Source organism: Equus quagga, chromosome 10 (genome assembly GCF_021613505.1).
Source record: "Equus quagga isolate Etosha38 chromosome 10, UCLA_HA_Equagga_1.0, whole genome shotgun sequence".
NCBI lineage: Eukaryota > Metazoa > Chordata > Mammalia > Perissodactyla > Equidae > Equus > Equus quagga.
This window is the reverse complement of record NC_060276.1, coordinates 78250744-78268111: the sequence shown is the minus strand read 5'-3', so window position 1 is coordinate 78268111 and position 17368 is coordinate 78250744. Positions and strand designations below refer to the sequence as shown.

The 17368-nt window shown below is 37.2% G+C and overlaps 1 protein-coding gene across 1 annotated transcript in view; it reads left to right on the top strand.

Moving 5' to 3' along the window:
* The window catches only part of KLF8 (KLF transcription factor 8), a 268709-nt gene that overhangs the window by 230197 nt on the left and 21144 nt on the right, over window positions 1-17368 (top strand). The window contains exons 3-5 of the mRNA XM_046673630.1: window positions 9992-10556; window positions 13475-13586; window positions 14233-14372. Coding sequence (XP_046529586.1) covers window positions 9992-10556; window positions 13475-13586; window positions 14233-14372 — 817 coding nt within the window. The remainder of the gene's footprint in view (window positions 1-9991; window positions 10557-13474; window positions 13587-14232; window positions 14373-17368) is intronic.

Genomic DNA, 17368 nt, shown 5'->3' with positions numbered 1-17368 from the left:
AGATTACTTAATTGAGGTTTTTCTTGTTTGTTGAAGTGGACCTGTATTGCTCTGAATTTCCCTCTTAGAACAGCTTTTGCTGCATCCTATAAGAGTTGGTATGTTGTATTTTCATTTTCATTTGTCTCCAGGTATTTTTTGATTTCTCCTTTGATTTCTTCATGGATCCAGTTGTTGTGTGGTAGCATGTTGATTTGTCTGCACATATTTGTGAATTTCCAGATATTTTCTTGTCATGAATTTCTAGTTTCATAGCATTGTATTTGGAAAAGATGCTTCCTATGATTTCAATCTTCTTAAATTTATTGAGGCTTGCCTTGTTTCCCAACATATGGTCTATCTTTGATAATGTTCCATGTGCACTTGTGAAGAATGTGTATTCTGCTGTTTTGGGATGGGATGTTCTATATATATAACTATTAAGTCCATCTGGTCTAGTTTTTCATTTAATTCCACTATTTCCTTGTTGACTTTCTTTGTGGATGATTATCCATTTTTGTAAGTGGGGTGTTGAGGTGTCCTACTATAATTGTGTTGCTGTTAATTTTTCCCTGTAGGTCTGCTAGTGGTTCCTTTATATACTTTGGTGGTCCTGTGTTACATGCATATATATTCATAAGTGTTATGTCACCTTGGTAGAATGTCCCTTTTATCATAATATACTGCCCTTCTTTGTCTCTCATTGCCTTTGAATTTCATTATCTTGAAGTCTGCTGTGTCTTATATAAGTATGGCAACACCTACTTCCTTTTGCTTCCTATTTGCTTCAAGTATAATCTTCTATCCCTTCACTCCAAACACGTGTTTGCCTTTAGAGCTGAGATGTGTTTCCTGGAGGCAGCATATTGTTGGGTCTTGCTTTTTAATCCATCCAGCCACTTTGTGTCTTTCAATTGGTGAATTCAATCCATTTACATTTAAAGTGTGTATTGATATAAGAGGGCTTGATAGTCCCATTTTATGTCTCATTTTCTGGTTTTTCTATATTTCCACTATTTTCTCTTCCCTTGTGTTTCTGACTATGATTTCAGTTTGGTGGTTTTCTGTGATGGATTTCTGAGTTTTCTCTTTATTTATTTGTGTATCTGCTCTGATTTTTTGTTTAGTGGTTACCATGAGATTTGTATAAAAGATCTTGTAGATGGGATAGTCCACTTTTTTCCTTTTTTCTTTTTCTTTTTGGTGATATAGTCCATTTTCTTATAGCCTCTTATCTTCATTAGCTTAAGCTGTTTCCATCCCTTTCGTCTTCCCCTCCTAAGTCTTTATCATAACAAATTATTCCATTTTGTGTTGTGAGTTTGTGAATAAATTGAGGTGTTTATAATTATTTTTGATGCTTTCCTTCTTTTTATCTTTACTTTTATAATTAAGTATTTGCTAACCTTTTCTGATAGCGAGCTGCAATTTTCTGATTTTTGTCTGTCTATTTATCTCCTTTCTCAAATCTTTGTAGTCCTTTGCCTTTTTGTTTCAGGTATGAGGGCATCCTTGGTCATTTCTTGTAAGGGAGGTCTAGAGGCAATGAACTCCCTTAGCTTTTGTATCCAGGAAAGCTTTTAGTTTTCCATCGTATCTGAAGGATAGTTTCAGTGGATAGAGTATCCTTTGCTGAAAGTTTTTGTTTTTCAGTGTTTTGATTATATCATTCTAATCTCTCCATAGCCTGTTAGGTTTTTGCTGAGAAATTTGCTGAAAGCCTGATAGGGGTTCCTTTGTAGATTATTCTCTTCTGCCTTGCTACCATTAATATTTTTTCTTTGTCATCAACTTCTGCCAGTTTTACTCTTATAGGCTTTGGAGAAGGTCTTTTTGCATTCATATAATTATGAGTTCTGTTGGCTTAATGTATTTGTATGTCCAGTTTCTTCCCCAGGTTTGGGAAGTACTCAGCTATTATTTCTTTGAACAAGCTCTCTGTTCCTTTTCCCTCACTTCTCCCTCTTGAATACCTATAATCCTTATTTTGCATTTCCTAATTGAGTTGGATATTTCTCAAAGAATTTCTTCAGTTTTTTTGTCTTAGTTCTCCCTCGTTCTCCAGCTTAAGCATTTCTGTATTTCTTTCTTCTGAATCACTAATTCTGTCTTTCATAATGTCAGCTCTGTTTTTTAAGGTTTCTAGATTTTTTTTTTATCTCATTCATTGTGTTCTCCATCTCAAGAGTTGCTGTTTGGTTTCTTTTTAAAGTTTTAATCTCTTTGGTGAAATATTCCTTCTGCTCATTAATTTTATTCATGATCTCATTGAAGTATCTTTTTGAGTTTTCTTCTAAGTTGTTGAGTTTCTTTATGACAACTCTTTTGAATTCTCTGTTATTTAGTTTGTAAGTTTCTGTAGCTTCAGGATTCATTTCTGGAGACTTGTCGTTTTTCTTCCTCTGTGAATTGTCACTGTAGTTTGTCATGGTGTTTGAGGAACTGACCCTTTGCTGGGGCATTTGTAGTAATATCAGGTCACAGATTCCACCTGCCACTTCTAGGGGAGACAGAAACTGTGTTTTCTGAACCCACAATGTCTGCTGGAAGTTGTGCTGATTTGGCTTGTCTTCATTTGCCTGCTGGCCACAGCCACTTAGCAGGTCACACATGCACATGCTGGCACTCTGGTGTTGAACCGCTACCTTGGCTGTGGACTGGTTTAGCTGGTGTGCTATGTGGAAGTGGAGAGGAGCTTTCTTTCACGCACTTGGGCCCCCTCTGAACTTAAGGGCAGTTTTTCTGGGCTTCTGTGTTTGGTAGGGGGTGTCCATGCAGTGGCTGAGCCATGCTACTCTGTGTGGAACATTCCTGCAGGCCGGGCTGCAACTCTAAAAGCATTCATGTACAGGCTTGCCTGCCCCCCGTCAAGAGATTTTAAGGAATTGGCTCACATGATTGCGGAACCCTGGTGAATCTGAAATCTCATGAGGTAGGCTGGCAGACTGGAGACCCATGGAATAGTTGCAGTTCATGTCCAAAGGCAGTCTGCTGAAAGAATTCTTTCTTGCTTGGAGGAGGTCAATCTTGGTCTATTAAGACCTTGAAGTTGAATGAGGCCAACTCACATTATGGTGGGTAATCTGCTTTATTCAAAGTCCAGTGATTTAAGTGTTAGTCCTACCCAAGAAACACCTTCACAGAAATATTCAGAATAATACTTGACCAAGTACCTGGGCACTGTGGCCCAGCCAAGTTGACACATAAAATTATCCATCACAGATAGGTGTTCTCAATGTCCTCATTTTACAGATAAGAAAATTGTGACCTTGGATCCTCCCAGAATAAGAACTCAAAACAGATTATCTGGTTTTTACAGTCAAGCACTCTGTTAGATGTGGAAGTCCCATTTTGCTCAGAGTTGAGTTCTAAAGTCATTGCATAAGTGATCCCCAAATACTGTCAAAACTACCCTTGAAAATCCCTTAAATCACCTATAAATTTAGGATACAATTTTGTGCATCCAGTACTGATCTGTTTCTTTGATAAGTCACCAGATAAAGTATCTGGCTTACATTTAGGAGTCATATTTTACAAAAAAAAGTTTTTAATCATTGGTGTACAATTGAATTTAAGTTACATGTGCATATGGATGAGGTGCCTTTGTGCAGTTTTAATGGTATTAAACCCATTTTAATGTCTTGTTTTCCTTACTTGTAGCTGTTGCCATTTAGGGACTATTAATGCATCAAAATTTGCTAATTGTTGCATAACATCTGCTGGTTTCTGGTGCTTAGTCATAGTTAATACTAAGAGGAAGCTGAGTATAAGTGTTAGGTAAAAATAGATTGGACTTGTAATAAAAAGTAGTCAGCAAACTGTTGTCAAGCATACATAGCTACCTTATTTTGAAAACTCAGTTCAGCTATGTACAATTCAAAAACTGTTTTTCCGTGAATTAAGTATGCTAAGTTTCCAGAATTTGAAAGTACTTTGAAATTCACTCAATATGTAGAAAATTGTGGTGATCTAAGCACTTTTTTTGTTTCTTGACGTTTCCAAGATATCTCACTTTTAGTAAAGCTAGGGTGCTTGTGGTACATGGCCATGTTCAAGGGGACAAAGGCCCAGAGCTTGTGTTCCATAGCAATACAATGCTGGCAACATCCTTGTGAGTAGAAGCTTCCTGGTTTGGTCCATCTGTTTATGTCATGAGGTAGGATTGGTGGATGGCTGTCTAGTTCAGGACACATGTACTGCTCCTCCTTCTTTGAATTCCTATATTACCTTACCATATAATGAATGAGCACTTGGTTGTCACTTGTCCTTTGTTTCTAGTTTCTGATTATTTCCTAGAAGTAGGATTTCTTGGACAAAGTGTATGAATAGCTTTTGGGTTCATATTGTATTATACGTCTCCCCCCTCCAATTTAATGTTGTTAACATTTTGGCATGTATTCTCACATAATTGCATATATTCTCTCACTTTCTCTCTCTCTACCCCCCTCTTTCTCTCTCTCTGTTTCTCTTTCTCTTATTTCTTACCTTTGAAAGTAATTTGTATTAAGAAATTTTATCCCTAAATAATTCAGCATGCATCACCTACTAATAATCACATTCTCCTACATAAATACATCAATACTATTACACCGAAGAAAATTAACAATATTTCTATAGTATTATCTAATTGAGTCATACATTTCTAAAAGTTTCTCTGTGGCGCCTTTCCCCACACCATTCTTTCTGCCTGGAATGTGCTTCAATCAGCCTCTCTAATTTATGAAATCCCACACTTTCCTTAGGGCCCAAATTCCAATTCCATCCCTTCTGTAAAACTTTTACTGATAGCTCCAACTCTCACTAATCTCTAGTGCACTTGAGGTCCTGGAATGCTAAATTATCCTTATCAGTCGCTCATGTGGCTCTGCTTATTACTTGTTCTCTAATTGTCAACTGCTTCATGTAAATATTTCTTGTTTTCACAGTGGTATTCTTTGTCTTTCAAATTTCAATTATTTATATACTACCTTAACAGTTTTTGCCGTATTGTTATCATTAATATTATTTACTTTCTTTTTAAAAATTAGCTCATTTAAAAATAAATAAATAAATACCTGTATTAGTTTTGTCCTAAGTAATCTGGAGAATTCTGGGTTTGATATGGAGTATTAGTTTCCTAGGGCTGCCACAACAAATTAGCACAAATTGGGTGGCTTTAAACAACAGAAATTTATTCTTTCACAATCCTAAAGGCGAGAAGTCCAAAACCAAGGTATCGTCAGTGCCACAATCTCTTTTAAGGCTCTAGGGGAAAATCTGTTCCTTGCCTGTTCCCCCTTCTGGTTGATGTAGGTATTTCTTGGCTTGTTGCCTCAGCACTCTGACTACATCTTCACATTGATTTCTCCTCTGTGTCTCTCGTCTGTGTGCCTCTTATAAGGACACTTACCATTGAATTTTGGGCCCACCTAAATAATCCAGGATAATCTCCTCAAGATCCTTAGCTTAATTATATCTGCAAAGACTCATTCCAAATAAGGTAACATTCATGGGTTCTTAGAATTATCAGGATGTCAACATATCTTTTTGGGGAACACCATTCAGCCCACTCCAATGTCTTATATATATATTTTTTCCTAATATATAATAAATAAATATTTAACTATTTAAATAAAATAACATATCCATGCACTACCCAAAAACCATCTTAGATGCTTTGAGGGAGAAAAACTGTTTCATTTTATTATTTTTCATATTTTCCATAGAATGAAATGCTAGGTAATATTTCCATATTTTCATGCTAGTACTAATCAAATACCTAATGAATGAATATGTGCACACATATACATACATTTGTACAAACATATATATGCATATTTCTGACCTTATTTTGCCTGGATGTGGCTGCTACTATGCTTGACACTTTCTCCCAGGCTCTTAGGATTGTCTAGTTCATTAGTATATACAAACTGATAAATTATTTTGTCTTATAGTGTTCCATTTTCGGACATTATTGAGATGGTGGTGATGTAAGATTTGAATTCCCTCTAGATTTAGACTAGGTCTAGCTTTCTAATAATATCCAACTCCATCTACCTCTCCTTTCTCTAATAACTGATGTCTTTATTGGAGAAGGATTGGAGTTTCAGAAGGTTAAACTAACTTTTTGACTTAAACAATGAATGTGCAGGTATATGTGTGTATGTGCATGCATGTATACTGAGGCATGAAAATTATTAGTCTAAGCCCAGAGTGAAGCTAGAAGGGACCTGTGTACAAAAGAAGTTTTCTTCTTTCTGGTTGGGAGGAGTCTAGGCTTTATCTTATTACCATGACAATGCTCCTTACTCTCCTTTCCCCCTACTGTGCTGTCTGGAGTATTTTTTACTTTCCTTTTCTTTCTAGTCTTGCCTTCCTACTTTCAAGCTCTAAATTAGAGCTGTTTTAAACAGTTGATTCCCCTGATGCTCCCAGGCCTTTCTACCTATCTTTATCAAATTCTCAAGGGCTTAAATATTTGTGAAATTAACCACCTTTTCTCTGGGTTTCTTTTTAGAATTGAGGGTCCTACCTCCCTTTATTGATCATCTTTGGTTATATATTAATAAATAACTCCTTTTTCTCAACTCAGATTGGCTTCAAATCTGATTAGGATTCTGAACATTTGGGGAGAAAGGCTATGGAAATTAAACTTCTCTCCAAACCACCCAAGTTTCTGTATTTTTTTTCATACCCAAACTTCTTCGTAGACTCAGAAATGTTAGAAAACTGCAGCCAAAAGTTTTAAAATAGCAAATAGATAAAGTAGCTATTTTCTCCCTTTGAAAAGTGATAGTGACTGACTACAGAACACTTAAAAACCTAAGTCATCACACAATGCTGAAGATGAAAGGAGGTGACTTAAAAAGAAAAATTCAATGGCACAGCTTTAAATCAATCCTCAGATGAGCTTCTAAAGCTGTGATAATTATATTGAATGAAGACTAGAATGGGGAGCCATCTTGAGTCATCTTGGTGAAAATTCTTAAAAATCAACAAAACTCTAGGGCTAAAAACTCACTCACTCCTTACTTTATGTTTTCTTCATAACATTAAGTATAGTATGCTATGTACAAGGAGAAGGTAAGGGAGATCATATGTTGCTTTTTTTAACGATAGGGGAAGTTATGTTAATAATATAGAAGAAATCAGACTATATATAAGAATTCTCATTAAAATTTTTTTGACCATATTGAAAAGAGAATTCTCAGTGCACAGAAAAAGTTATTTACCATAGTAATGTGTAGATATGGAATGTTTGTCCTATTATGTCTTCAGGCCACAAAGCAAGAAACAGTGAGGTCAACCTTGAGAGCGGCTTTTGAGCATAGTCTGTTTCTTGAGGAAGCTTACTTGCAGAATACATCATTCATAAGCAAGAAAATCTTTGCTACAGTCTGGATTCACTTAGGCATAACAGGTACTCTTTAACATAATATATATAGAAGGGAAGGTGCGATGATATGCTTTGGGGAAGTTATTAAAACAATAAAACCCAAACTGGGCTTCTAACATTTCTTTCAAAGTCTTGTGATGATAGCATAAGAGGAGTATCATTGAAACCCTATCGTGGACAGGGTTTTTGTTAAGAATTGGTAGACCACAAGGCAGGCCTAGTCTATGGGACACCTCATGTTGGCTTGCTGAAGCAGGGCCCTGTAACATCTTATCTCCTCAAGGTAATAAGAATAGTCTATATGTTCTTCAGTTTCTGTACTTTCATTAGTAAGTTTCCATTTTGGATTTTCCTGAATAATAAATTCTTCAGTAAAATGAACAACTATAGATCGAGTACCAGCTAAGCACAAGGCCTTGAACTAACAGTATTATTCTAGGCAACACTCAGGGTCTTGGAGATGGCCTCTGCTTAGCAAAAGACAGTAAGGTTGCCAAAGTTTATATTTAGTATTCAGAGCTTCAGTTTCCTTAGGTTTCTGAGTCTAAAGCATAGAGTCCATAAAGTCCCTAAAAATTTACCTAGGTCCTTCCTTAATGTATATTGGTAGACTTAGTGTTTATTTCTACATCTGTACCCACAATCTACATTCTTATAGAAAATGATATTACAATCAAACTCTTCTTATGCTTTCTGTTGTAACTCTACTTCTCAATGTTATTGACAGCCATGATAGAGAGAATATAGAAAGACACATCTTCCCACTCTTCCTTAGAGAGAGACTCCTGGGATTCTACCTCTTTAATCTGGGAAGGGAGCTAGTCAGATGAAGAGACAAGTGGGAAATGTAGGAAAAATAGGAGCTTAAGTTGATTTGGGAGATTCAGAGGACAAGGAATTTTTAAGTTTAGCAGAGCTGTTCTTGACAACCTCCTCTCCCTATCCTCCCCCACCCCCACCAACAGGATTCTACTGCCCCCTTTACCTGGATGGAGTGAATCCATGAGGGTTGGATTACATTAGAAATATGTGAAACAGTGGGACAAATCACAGAAGTCATGTGTCAGAGGAGCAGCTTGAAGCAATATTTGGACCACAAACAAGACCTGAGGTGGGGCCAGGGCTTGTAAATCAAGAAACCGAGAGTGCCATAGCATAGCAAATGGGGAAAAGAGATGGCAGTCTGGCTAAATTCTGTAGATAAAGCATGGATGCTTCTTCGTGCCTTTACTCACTCCAAGCATGCTCTGAGGGTTTTTGAAACAAAGTCAGAACAAGAGGACACTGCCTGTCCTTACCCCTCATCCTTCTCTGAGTTCAGGCCCTTATTATCTCTCATATAATGTTTTGAAAGTTGTAACTATAATATCATTATCAAACTTTTAAAAATTAACAATAATTCTTTAATATCATCCAATATCCAGTCAATATTCAGATTTCCCCAATTGTCTCATAAATGTTGCCTCAAGATTTTTCCTTTTGCTTCCTTTTTGGCCTCTTTGAACCCAATCTTATTCCTCCTTCAATCTGTCCTTCATTGAGGAGCTAGTTAAATCTCACAGAAATAGCTCTGCCCATGTCATTCCCCTCCTCAAAACAATTATGTTTTATCACCCAGCCTTTCCTTGAACTCCAATGTCCCTCATATTCCAAATATACAAAATTAAAGGATAGGTGTATTTTGTATGAGGGATGCATTATTGAATATCTCTCACAATTCAAAACTCCCATAACTCAAATATAATCCTGATAAAGAATGGAGTTATGATTTGTTTACTGGCTAAAGTATCACCACCATCTTCAAGACCATCTTCAAGGTCCAGAGTGTTGCCTGGCAATGAAATACACAGTTCACAATGTCCTTGACCTTTGAATTCATGGAGTTCTTAGAAAGTTTTTAATTGGGTTGAGATTCTATGTTATTTTATATATTACTTATAAAGTGATCATTTAATTAGTAATTTTTAAATTTAAAAGTGGCACACTTTAATTTTGCAAATGCAACTTATTGTACTGCGACATTATTCCCTAAGCATATTGTCTGTTGTTCTAGCTCTGCAGACAGGAATATCTTTCTTACCCCTTCTCTGCCTAGAGAGCTCCTATTAATTCTCTAAGACCCATCTAAAATATCACTTCCTCCTTAAAGCCTCCCCTGATCCTGTCTAGACAGAGCAAATTGTTTCCTTTTCTTTTTCTAAAACACCTTTGTTATGTGTCTGCATCACTTACTATGGTATGATTTACCAGCTAGTCACATTATTCTGTCCTTATAGTTAGTATGTTAATATGCACTTCATGGCTATACCTTATCCATGTGTGCCCTCGCTGAACTTAGTACAGTACTTATAGTGGACACTCATAAAGTGTTGACTTTAAATAACCTTGCAGTATTATTGTAAAAATTAAATGAAATAATGTGTATCAATTACCTGATACAGTGCCTAGTACTGGTGTTCAGTAAAATTTCCCTTCCTTTTTCCTCTTTAGTGTAGTCCTGCCTCATTTCTCTCAACTCCCTATGTATTCTTTCCATGAGAAGAGAACAGAGATTTATTTCTTTCATTGCTCACATGTCTCTTCTCCAGGTTACTAACACTGACTATTTTGTATCTCTCATTTATTTATTTATTTTAGGTCACTGGCCCTGTTCAGATCAGAGATCCCTTTAAGACAGCAGACAGAGGTAATATGACATCCCTACCACTCCTGGATGCTAACCCCATGGAGAACCCAGCACTGTTTAATGACATCAAGATTGAGCCCCCAGAAGAACTTCTGGCTAATGATTTCAACCTGCCCCAGGTGGAACCAGTCGACCTCTCCTTTCACAAGCCCAAGGCTCCTCTCCAGCCTGCCAGCATGCTGCAAGCTCCAGTACATTCTCCTAGGCCACAGCCTGCTCCCCAGGCCCTTGTAGTGTCCACTTCAACATCTGGCACAGGCACTTCAGCAAACATCCCTACCGTTCTGACTCCAGGCTCTATTCTGGCTTCCTCCCAGGGCACTGGTGGCCAGCAGATCTTACATGTGATTCACACCATCCCCTCAGTCAATCTGCCAAATAAGATGGGTGGCCTGAAGACTATCCCAGTGGTGGTGCAGTCTCTGCCAATGGTGTATACTACTTTGCCTACAGATGGGGGCCCTGCAGCCATTACAGTCCCACTTATTGGAGGAGATGGGAAAAATGCTGGATCAGGTGAGTATCAGTATGCCCCTTTTCTGGGCCTCAACTTTCTCCATCTATTCTCTTTTTCATTCATCCTATCTCCTCTCTGTTTTCACCCCCTCCAATTTTTCTTGCACAGAGCTTCCAGAGTAATCTTTCATAAACACTGGTTTTATCGTGTCTCTTCAATGATTAAGAATGTACAATGCCTCTCTTTTGTTTATACCAGTCTTCTCAAACTGGGGTATGCATATCCTTGAGTGAAATACTATGTCTCTTCCTAGAACCTCTATATTATTTGATAGTAAGTAATTTAAACATTTTATATTTTAAAAATATGATTTTATTAAGAGAAAAATGTAAAATTTGAATAACCTTTTAAGATAAAACACAAATTGCAAAAATAGTTTTAAGCTTAATAAAGCACCCACCCTGGGACTTTCCAGAAGAATGTGTTTGTTCTTCTATGCCGCTAGGAATGCTTTGGTAGAAAAGTTGAGAACATTTCTAGCCTACATACTTAGCCAGCCTTAGCTCCTGCCTCTCCTAACATTGTACCTTTTCCCTTCCCTTAAGTAAAATAGTCTCCTTTGAAATACTGCCATCTTTCCTTTGTTCCCCCTCATTTGGTATCTATCATCCTCCATTTTACTTTGGTACTTGCTTATATCACAAGTGTATGGGCATTCTTCCCAACTGAATTGTAAATTCCTCCAGGAAAAAACTCTATCTTATTTCTCTTTGTGCACCTCCAGAGATCCTAACACAGTGATAGATAGTACTTGTCTTATAACAAATAATTTGATTAACAAACTTGAAAATTTGCCCAGGAGAGAGTTCATATGCTGTAATCTTCTCTTTTATTTAATTTTTAAAATAAGTTCAAGATTCAGACAGGTATAAATTAAGTTTCCCTTCTACCACTATCCCCCAGCCACCCAGTTCTGGAGGTATATCTACTTTAGTTTGTAATTGGAGTGACCAAAGAAAATTATATGGCCTCTGAAGTGGTTTAAGATATTTAGCTTCACCACATCTGTAGAATTGCAATCACTTGGATATTGTGCCTTAGGAAGGACATTTGGAAATTGGAGTATAATCAGAGGAGAGAGATTAGAATGGTGAGAGGATTGAAATCCATGTCAAATGAAGAGCTGATAAATGTTTAGCTTGAATTGAAAAGAGCAAAGGGGAGATATGTGTGTGAAAATGACTAGAAACCATATTTCAGCTCAGTAAAAAAACTTTTGGGGCCGGCCCCATGGCCCAGTGGTTTAAGTTCACATGCTCTGCTTCGGCGGCCCACGGTTTCACAGGTTTGGATCCTGGGCACAGACCTAGCACCACTCATCAAGCCATGCTGAGGCAGTGTCCCACATGCCACAACTAGAAGGACCCACAACTAAAATATACAACTATGTACTGAGGGGCTTTGGAGAGAAGAAGAAAAAGTAAAAAATAAAAATAAAATCTTTCAAAAAGACTTTCTAAGAGTTTTCTACATTTGAAATTCAATGCCTTGTGATCATTCTATCACTAAATGTAAGAGACAGAAAAAAACAGCATACTAAACATCAAATTACTGAGACTCTGCAGTGTTCTTTGAATAAAAATGCCTTCTTTGACTAGTGATTAATTCTGGTAATGATAAGTGTTCATAACAATCTTCTTTTTGAGGTTCCCTGAGGGGGTTAATTAAAATATCGTTATAAATCCTCATATAGGGAGAGAGAACCAAATAAAAAAGGAAATGGGAGAATAAAATTCCCTGTGTAAGAATTTGCTGATATCAAGGCAGTGGTAGCACAAAGGGATGGTTGTTGGGGCTTTGAATTCCCCCCATAATATCCATCAGTCCACCAAAGCCACTCTAAATAAGCAGAATAAATATTTAAAGTGTTCAATGTAGTTTCAAGCTAAGCCCATTAGCCCAGTGGTCTGCAAAATGGTATATTTGTACTTTGAGGTGGAGATGGGGCACACAAAACAATTGGAGCATAAAAACAAAGTATTAAAATCTCTATTTGTATTTTCTTGCCCTTTACATGTTACTTTTTGTATTTTTTGTATATTTTATATTTTTCATAATGTACACAAAAATTTAGGTTACAAGTACATTTATATCATACATATGTACACACATGCACAGAGACACACACATACGCATCTTGAGATGCATTATGGTGAATGATACACAATCAACGTATGGAGGCAACCACGCTAAGCGAATACTCTCCCCCCTAAACATTATTGCCATTCTTAAGTCTCTTCTGTATAGAAATTCTGAAACTTTCATTAGATCTAGGAGACTGCTGACCACCTGATTGAGTTTTGTTAGGGATCAGAAGCATCAGTGTTAGATAGTAAGAAATATTTAAGGGCTTCTCCCAACATAGGTAGAAGGGAGGGATGCTAACATGTATCAAGCACCTGCTAGGTCACTAGATACGTGTTTCATCTCATCAACTCATTTTCATTTAGGAGCACAAAAACCAAAGGAGATATTCTCACCTGTGGGGTGAGTCTAGACATTGATCTTAAGACAGCCAGGGAACTATTCAGAGTTCAATTCAACAAACACACATTGAACCTGACTTTTCAACATACCCTGTCCTGGGGGCTGGGGACCGAGAGATGAATCATACCGATACCCTATCCTAGAAAAACTTGTTATCCTATCAAACTCACTATCCTAGAGAAGCTCATTCTAGTGATATCAGAATATTCCTTACTACCCTTCCCCCAAAGGAATTTCTATTCCCTGCTATGCTAAAACTTTTAAATGTTCTTCTCTTCCTTCCATACAAATACACTTCTTACATCTTTGCTTTTCCTTTATTTCTCTATATTGCTTCTACTTCTCATTGTGGGCCAAACTGGGAATCCTGATAATGATTACAGAGGCACATATATTTGTAGCCAACACTGCTCCTTTTCTCTGCTTTTAGTGAAAATTGACCCCACCTCCATGTCTCCACTGGAGATCCCAAGTGACAGTGAGGAGAGTGCAATTGAGAGTGGAACCTCAGCCTTGCAGGTGATTCAAGGACTACAGCAAGAGTGAGTACTTTTGTCTTTACTTCAGGTCTGTCTTTGTGTATATATGTATGTGTATGTGGTAGAAGTGGAAAAAATTCCTAGACACAATAGTAAGAATTTGAAGACAAAAAAAATAGGTAAACTGCCTTCCCAGTGAAGGAATGAGTTTATGTACACACATGTGCATGGACATGCATGTTATGGCAGAATCATGTTCTAATTGTAGATCATCGATTTTACCTTTGAAAAATCTGCAAATTTCATATAAAATACAGTTGCATACTATTTCTCTCTATAAGTTTAGAGCAGCCTTGTCTTCTAAGGTTGGAACTAATGAATTAATTGGCTTGTGTTTTAGCAACCATGTTGTATGAAAAATACATTTATTTAAACCCAAGAATCAGACTTATTAGAGTGAAATGCTCATACTGTTTGGGGACAGAAACCACCCAAGCAAACATTACTACCCCCTGAGACCTGCACTTACCGAGTCAAATGGCCTAGTTGAGGGAACTGCTTGAACTATTTCAGTTATTCTCTTGGGGGCCTTGTGTTAAATTTGCATAAATTAAATGCGTGTATACGGTGGTCTCACTGTATGTAAATCCATTTATTTAACCTCCACTTTAAAATAATTCTTTGGCCTTATCCCTCTTTCTCTGCCCAGACCAGCAACAATGACACAAATGCAGGGAGAAGAACCCCTTGACTTCAAAAGAAGACGGATTCACCAATGTGATTTTGCAGGATGCAGCAAAGTGTATACCAAAAGTTCTCACCTGAAAGCCCACCGCAGAATCCATACAGGTCTGCCCACCTCCACTGCCCACAACACACACACACACACACACACACACACACACAGCACACACATACATAAACTCTCTGAGATAAGAAGAGAAGAAAGTATTGAAACAGAGACCGATCCATTTATACTCATGAGCACAGGCTCTGTTTGTGGCTTTTACCTCTAAGTCTTGTTCCTATCCTAAGGTAGCTTTTATAAAGCCAGCTTAGGAAAACACTAAGCCTGATGTCTTCTGAATAGTCATAATCCCCATTGAGCACCTCTGGATCTTTCTAAATGGGAAGTCATAACACTTACGCAAAGATTAAAACAGCTAAGACATCACTCCCTCCCTTGCTACCAGATTACCACAGGTTTTACCAAGTATTAAAAGCACAAAGGCAGTTTAAACTAAGTGCAATTAAAGCAGGCTTTTGGAACTCAGCACCATCCACCAACTTATACTTTTGTTCACATTAGAAAAAAACAATGCACATTAGGAAAACTAAGTAAAGCAGACCTGGTGGGGATTGTGCCAAACTGGGGGCACCTGCCCCATCTGAAGGAGAACTGTCATTCAACTCCAACTAAGTATTACCAAACAGTCCGAATTTTAAAGAAAAGCAGAAAATCAAGATTTTTATGTGAAATGCCCTAGATTTTGAATATTGGCATCTAATTAAAAAGTTTTTAATGGATTCAAGGAAACATGCCTATGGGCCAGATGTAGCTTGTCAGTCATCAGTTTGTACCCTCTGCCTCAGAGACTCCTCCTCCCCAATCATCTCCAGCTCAAAGTTGACGCTTGGACACACTGGACAAGGAAGGGGCTCTCCTTTCTTGTAAACATTTACTGTGTTACATTTACTGTGTCAAGATTTGTATATAAAGACTCAGAGTCCTAATTGCTGTGCCCTGAGGCTATGAACAAGTGACTGATTTCTATGCTGCATTGTCCTAACATTCCCAAGACACTCTTTTTATTTATTGATGTTTTGTTTGCTTCTCCTCCATGTAGGATGGAGGCTGATTCCACTGACTATATATATGTATGTATGTATAATATGTATTTTTATATAAATATTTTTTATTAAGTATTTAAACCTAAACTTTCAACATGCAAAAGTACAATAGTTTACTTGACTTTCATGTACCCTTTACCCAACTTCAACAATTATATTAGTATATGGCCAATTTTGTTTCTTCTACACCCCTTCCAGCTCTCCCACTCCCCATTGTATTATTTTGAGGCAAATTCCAGACATCATATCATCTTAGTCATAAAGACTTCAGAATATATCTTTAAAAGACAAAACGTTTAAAAATAAGCTCAATATTACTAACACATAAAAAATTCCTTAATATAAAATTTCCTCAATTGTCAAATAAATGTTTTTTTAAATTTTATTCAAATCAGGATCTAAAAAAGGCTCATACATTGAATAATGTAATCAATATGAGAAGGAGGAGCTATGCAAAATGCTTGAGGAAAGAGTGTTCTTGGGTAGTCAGAGTACGAAAGCTGTCAGATGGGGAAAAGCTTGCCTTATTCTAATAACTCACAAAAGTCCAGCATAACTAGGACACATTGAGTATGATGGTTGTTGGTGGAATCATTGAGGTGCAAGAGTGGAAGAGAGAAGACGACTTAAGAGGCTACTATAGTCATCCAGGTAAAAAATGATGACAGCCTGACTAGGGTGTTGGGAGTGGACATGAAGAGAAGGAACTGTACTGATGATTGAGGGGACACTGATGACTCTCAGATTTCTGTTTACGGTGATGGGGTAGATAGAGGTGCCATTTACAGAGTTAGAGAGTTTGCCAATGATCACACAACTAGCAAGTGAGAAAGGCCTTTTGAAATCAAACCTTGGTATGCAACCTAGGTTTACTTTTTTCTACAATGGGTATTCCATAGGTTGTTTGCAACTGAGGCAGCTGTGGAAATGCATGCTTCATTGCCCTCCAAAGATTAGAGTTCATTGCATGGAGTCACAGAGAGTGATATCCCTGTCTCTGGTAGATATTCTCTCAGCAGGGAACCATGAGGCTCTTGCTTATCTGGATACTACCTCTAGCATTAAGTGCAACAGTTCATCTCCTCTGAGCTTACAATCATACAAAGCAGAAAATACATATACAACAATTTCCATTAAACATATTGTCAAGCCCCAGTTTTTAATATCACCTATTTCCCCAGGCTCACAATTTTTTGTTGATTCTTCAAGTGGGATTTATACCAGGGATGCAGGGATGGCTCAACATCTGCAAATCAATCAATGTGATACACCACATTAGCAAAATGAGGAATAAAAATCACATGATTATCTCCATAGATGCAGAGAAAGCATTTGACAAGATCCAAAATCCATTTATGATGAAAACTCTGAATAAAATGGGTATAGAAGAGAAGTACCTCAACATAATAAAGACCATGTATGGCAAACCCACAGCTAACATCATACTTTACGGTGAAAAAGTAAAAGCCATCTCTCTGCGAACAGGAAAAAGACAAGGATGCCCACTCTTGTGACTCCTATTCAACATAGTACAGGACATTTTGACTACAGCAATTAGACAAGAAAAAGAAATAAAGGGGATCAAATTGGAAAGGAAGAAATGAAACTTTGTTTTTAGATGACACGATTCTATATATAGAAAACCCTAAAGAATCCATAAGAAAACTGAGAAATAACTAACAACCACAGCAGAGTTGCAGGGTACCAAGTCACAACAAAAAGAATAAAACATCTAGGAATAAATTTAACCAAAGAAGTGAAAGACCTATACATAAAAAAACTATAAGATGTTATTGAAAGCAGTTGAAGAAGATGTAAAGAAATGGAAAGATATTCCATGCTCATGGATTGAAAGAATAAACAAAGTTAAAATGTCCATATTACCTAAAGCAATCTACAGATTCAATGCAATTCCAAACAGAATCCCAATGATATTCTTCACGGAAATACAACAAAGAATCCTAAAATTTATATGGAACAACAAAAGACCCTGA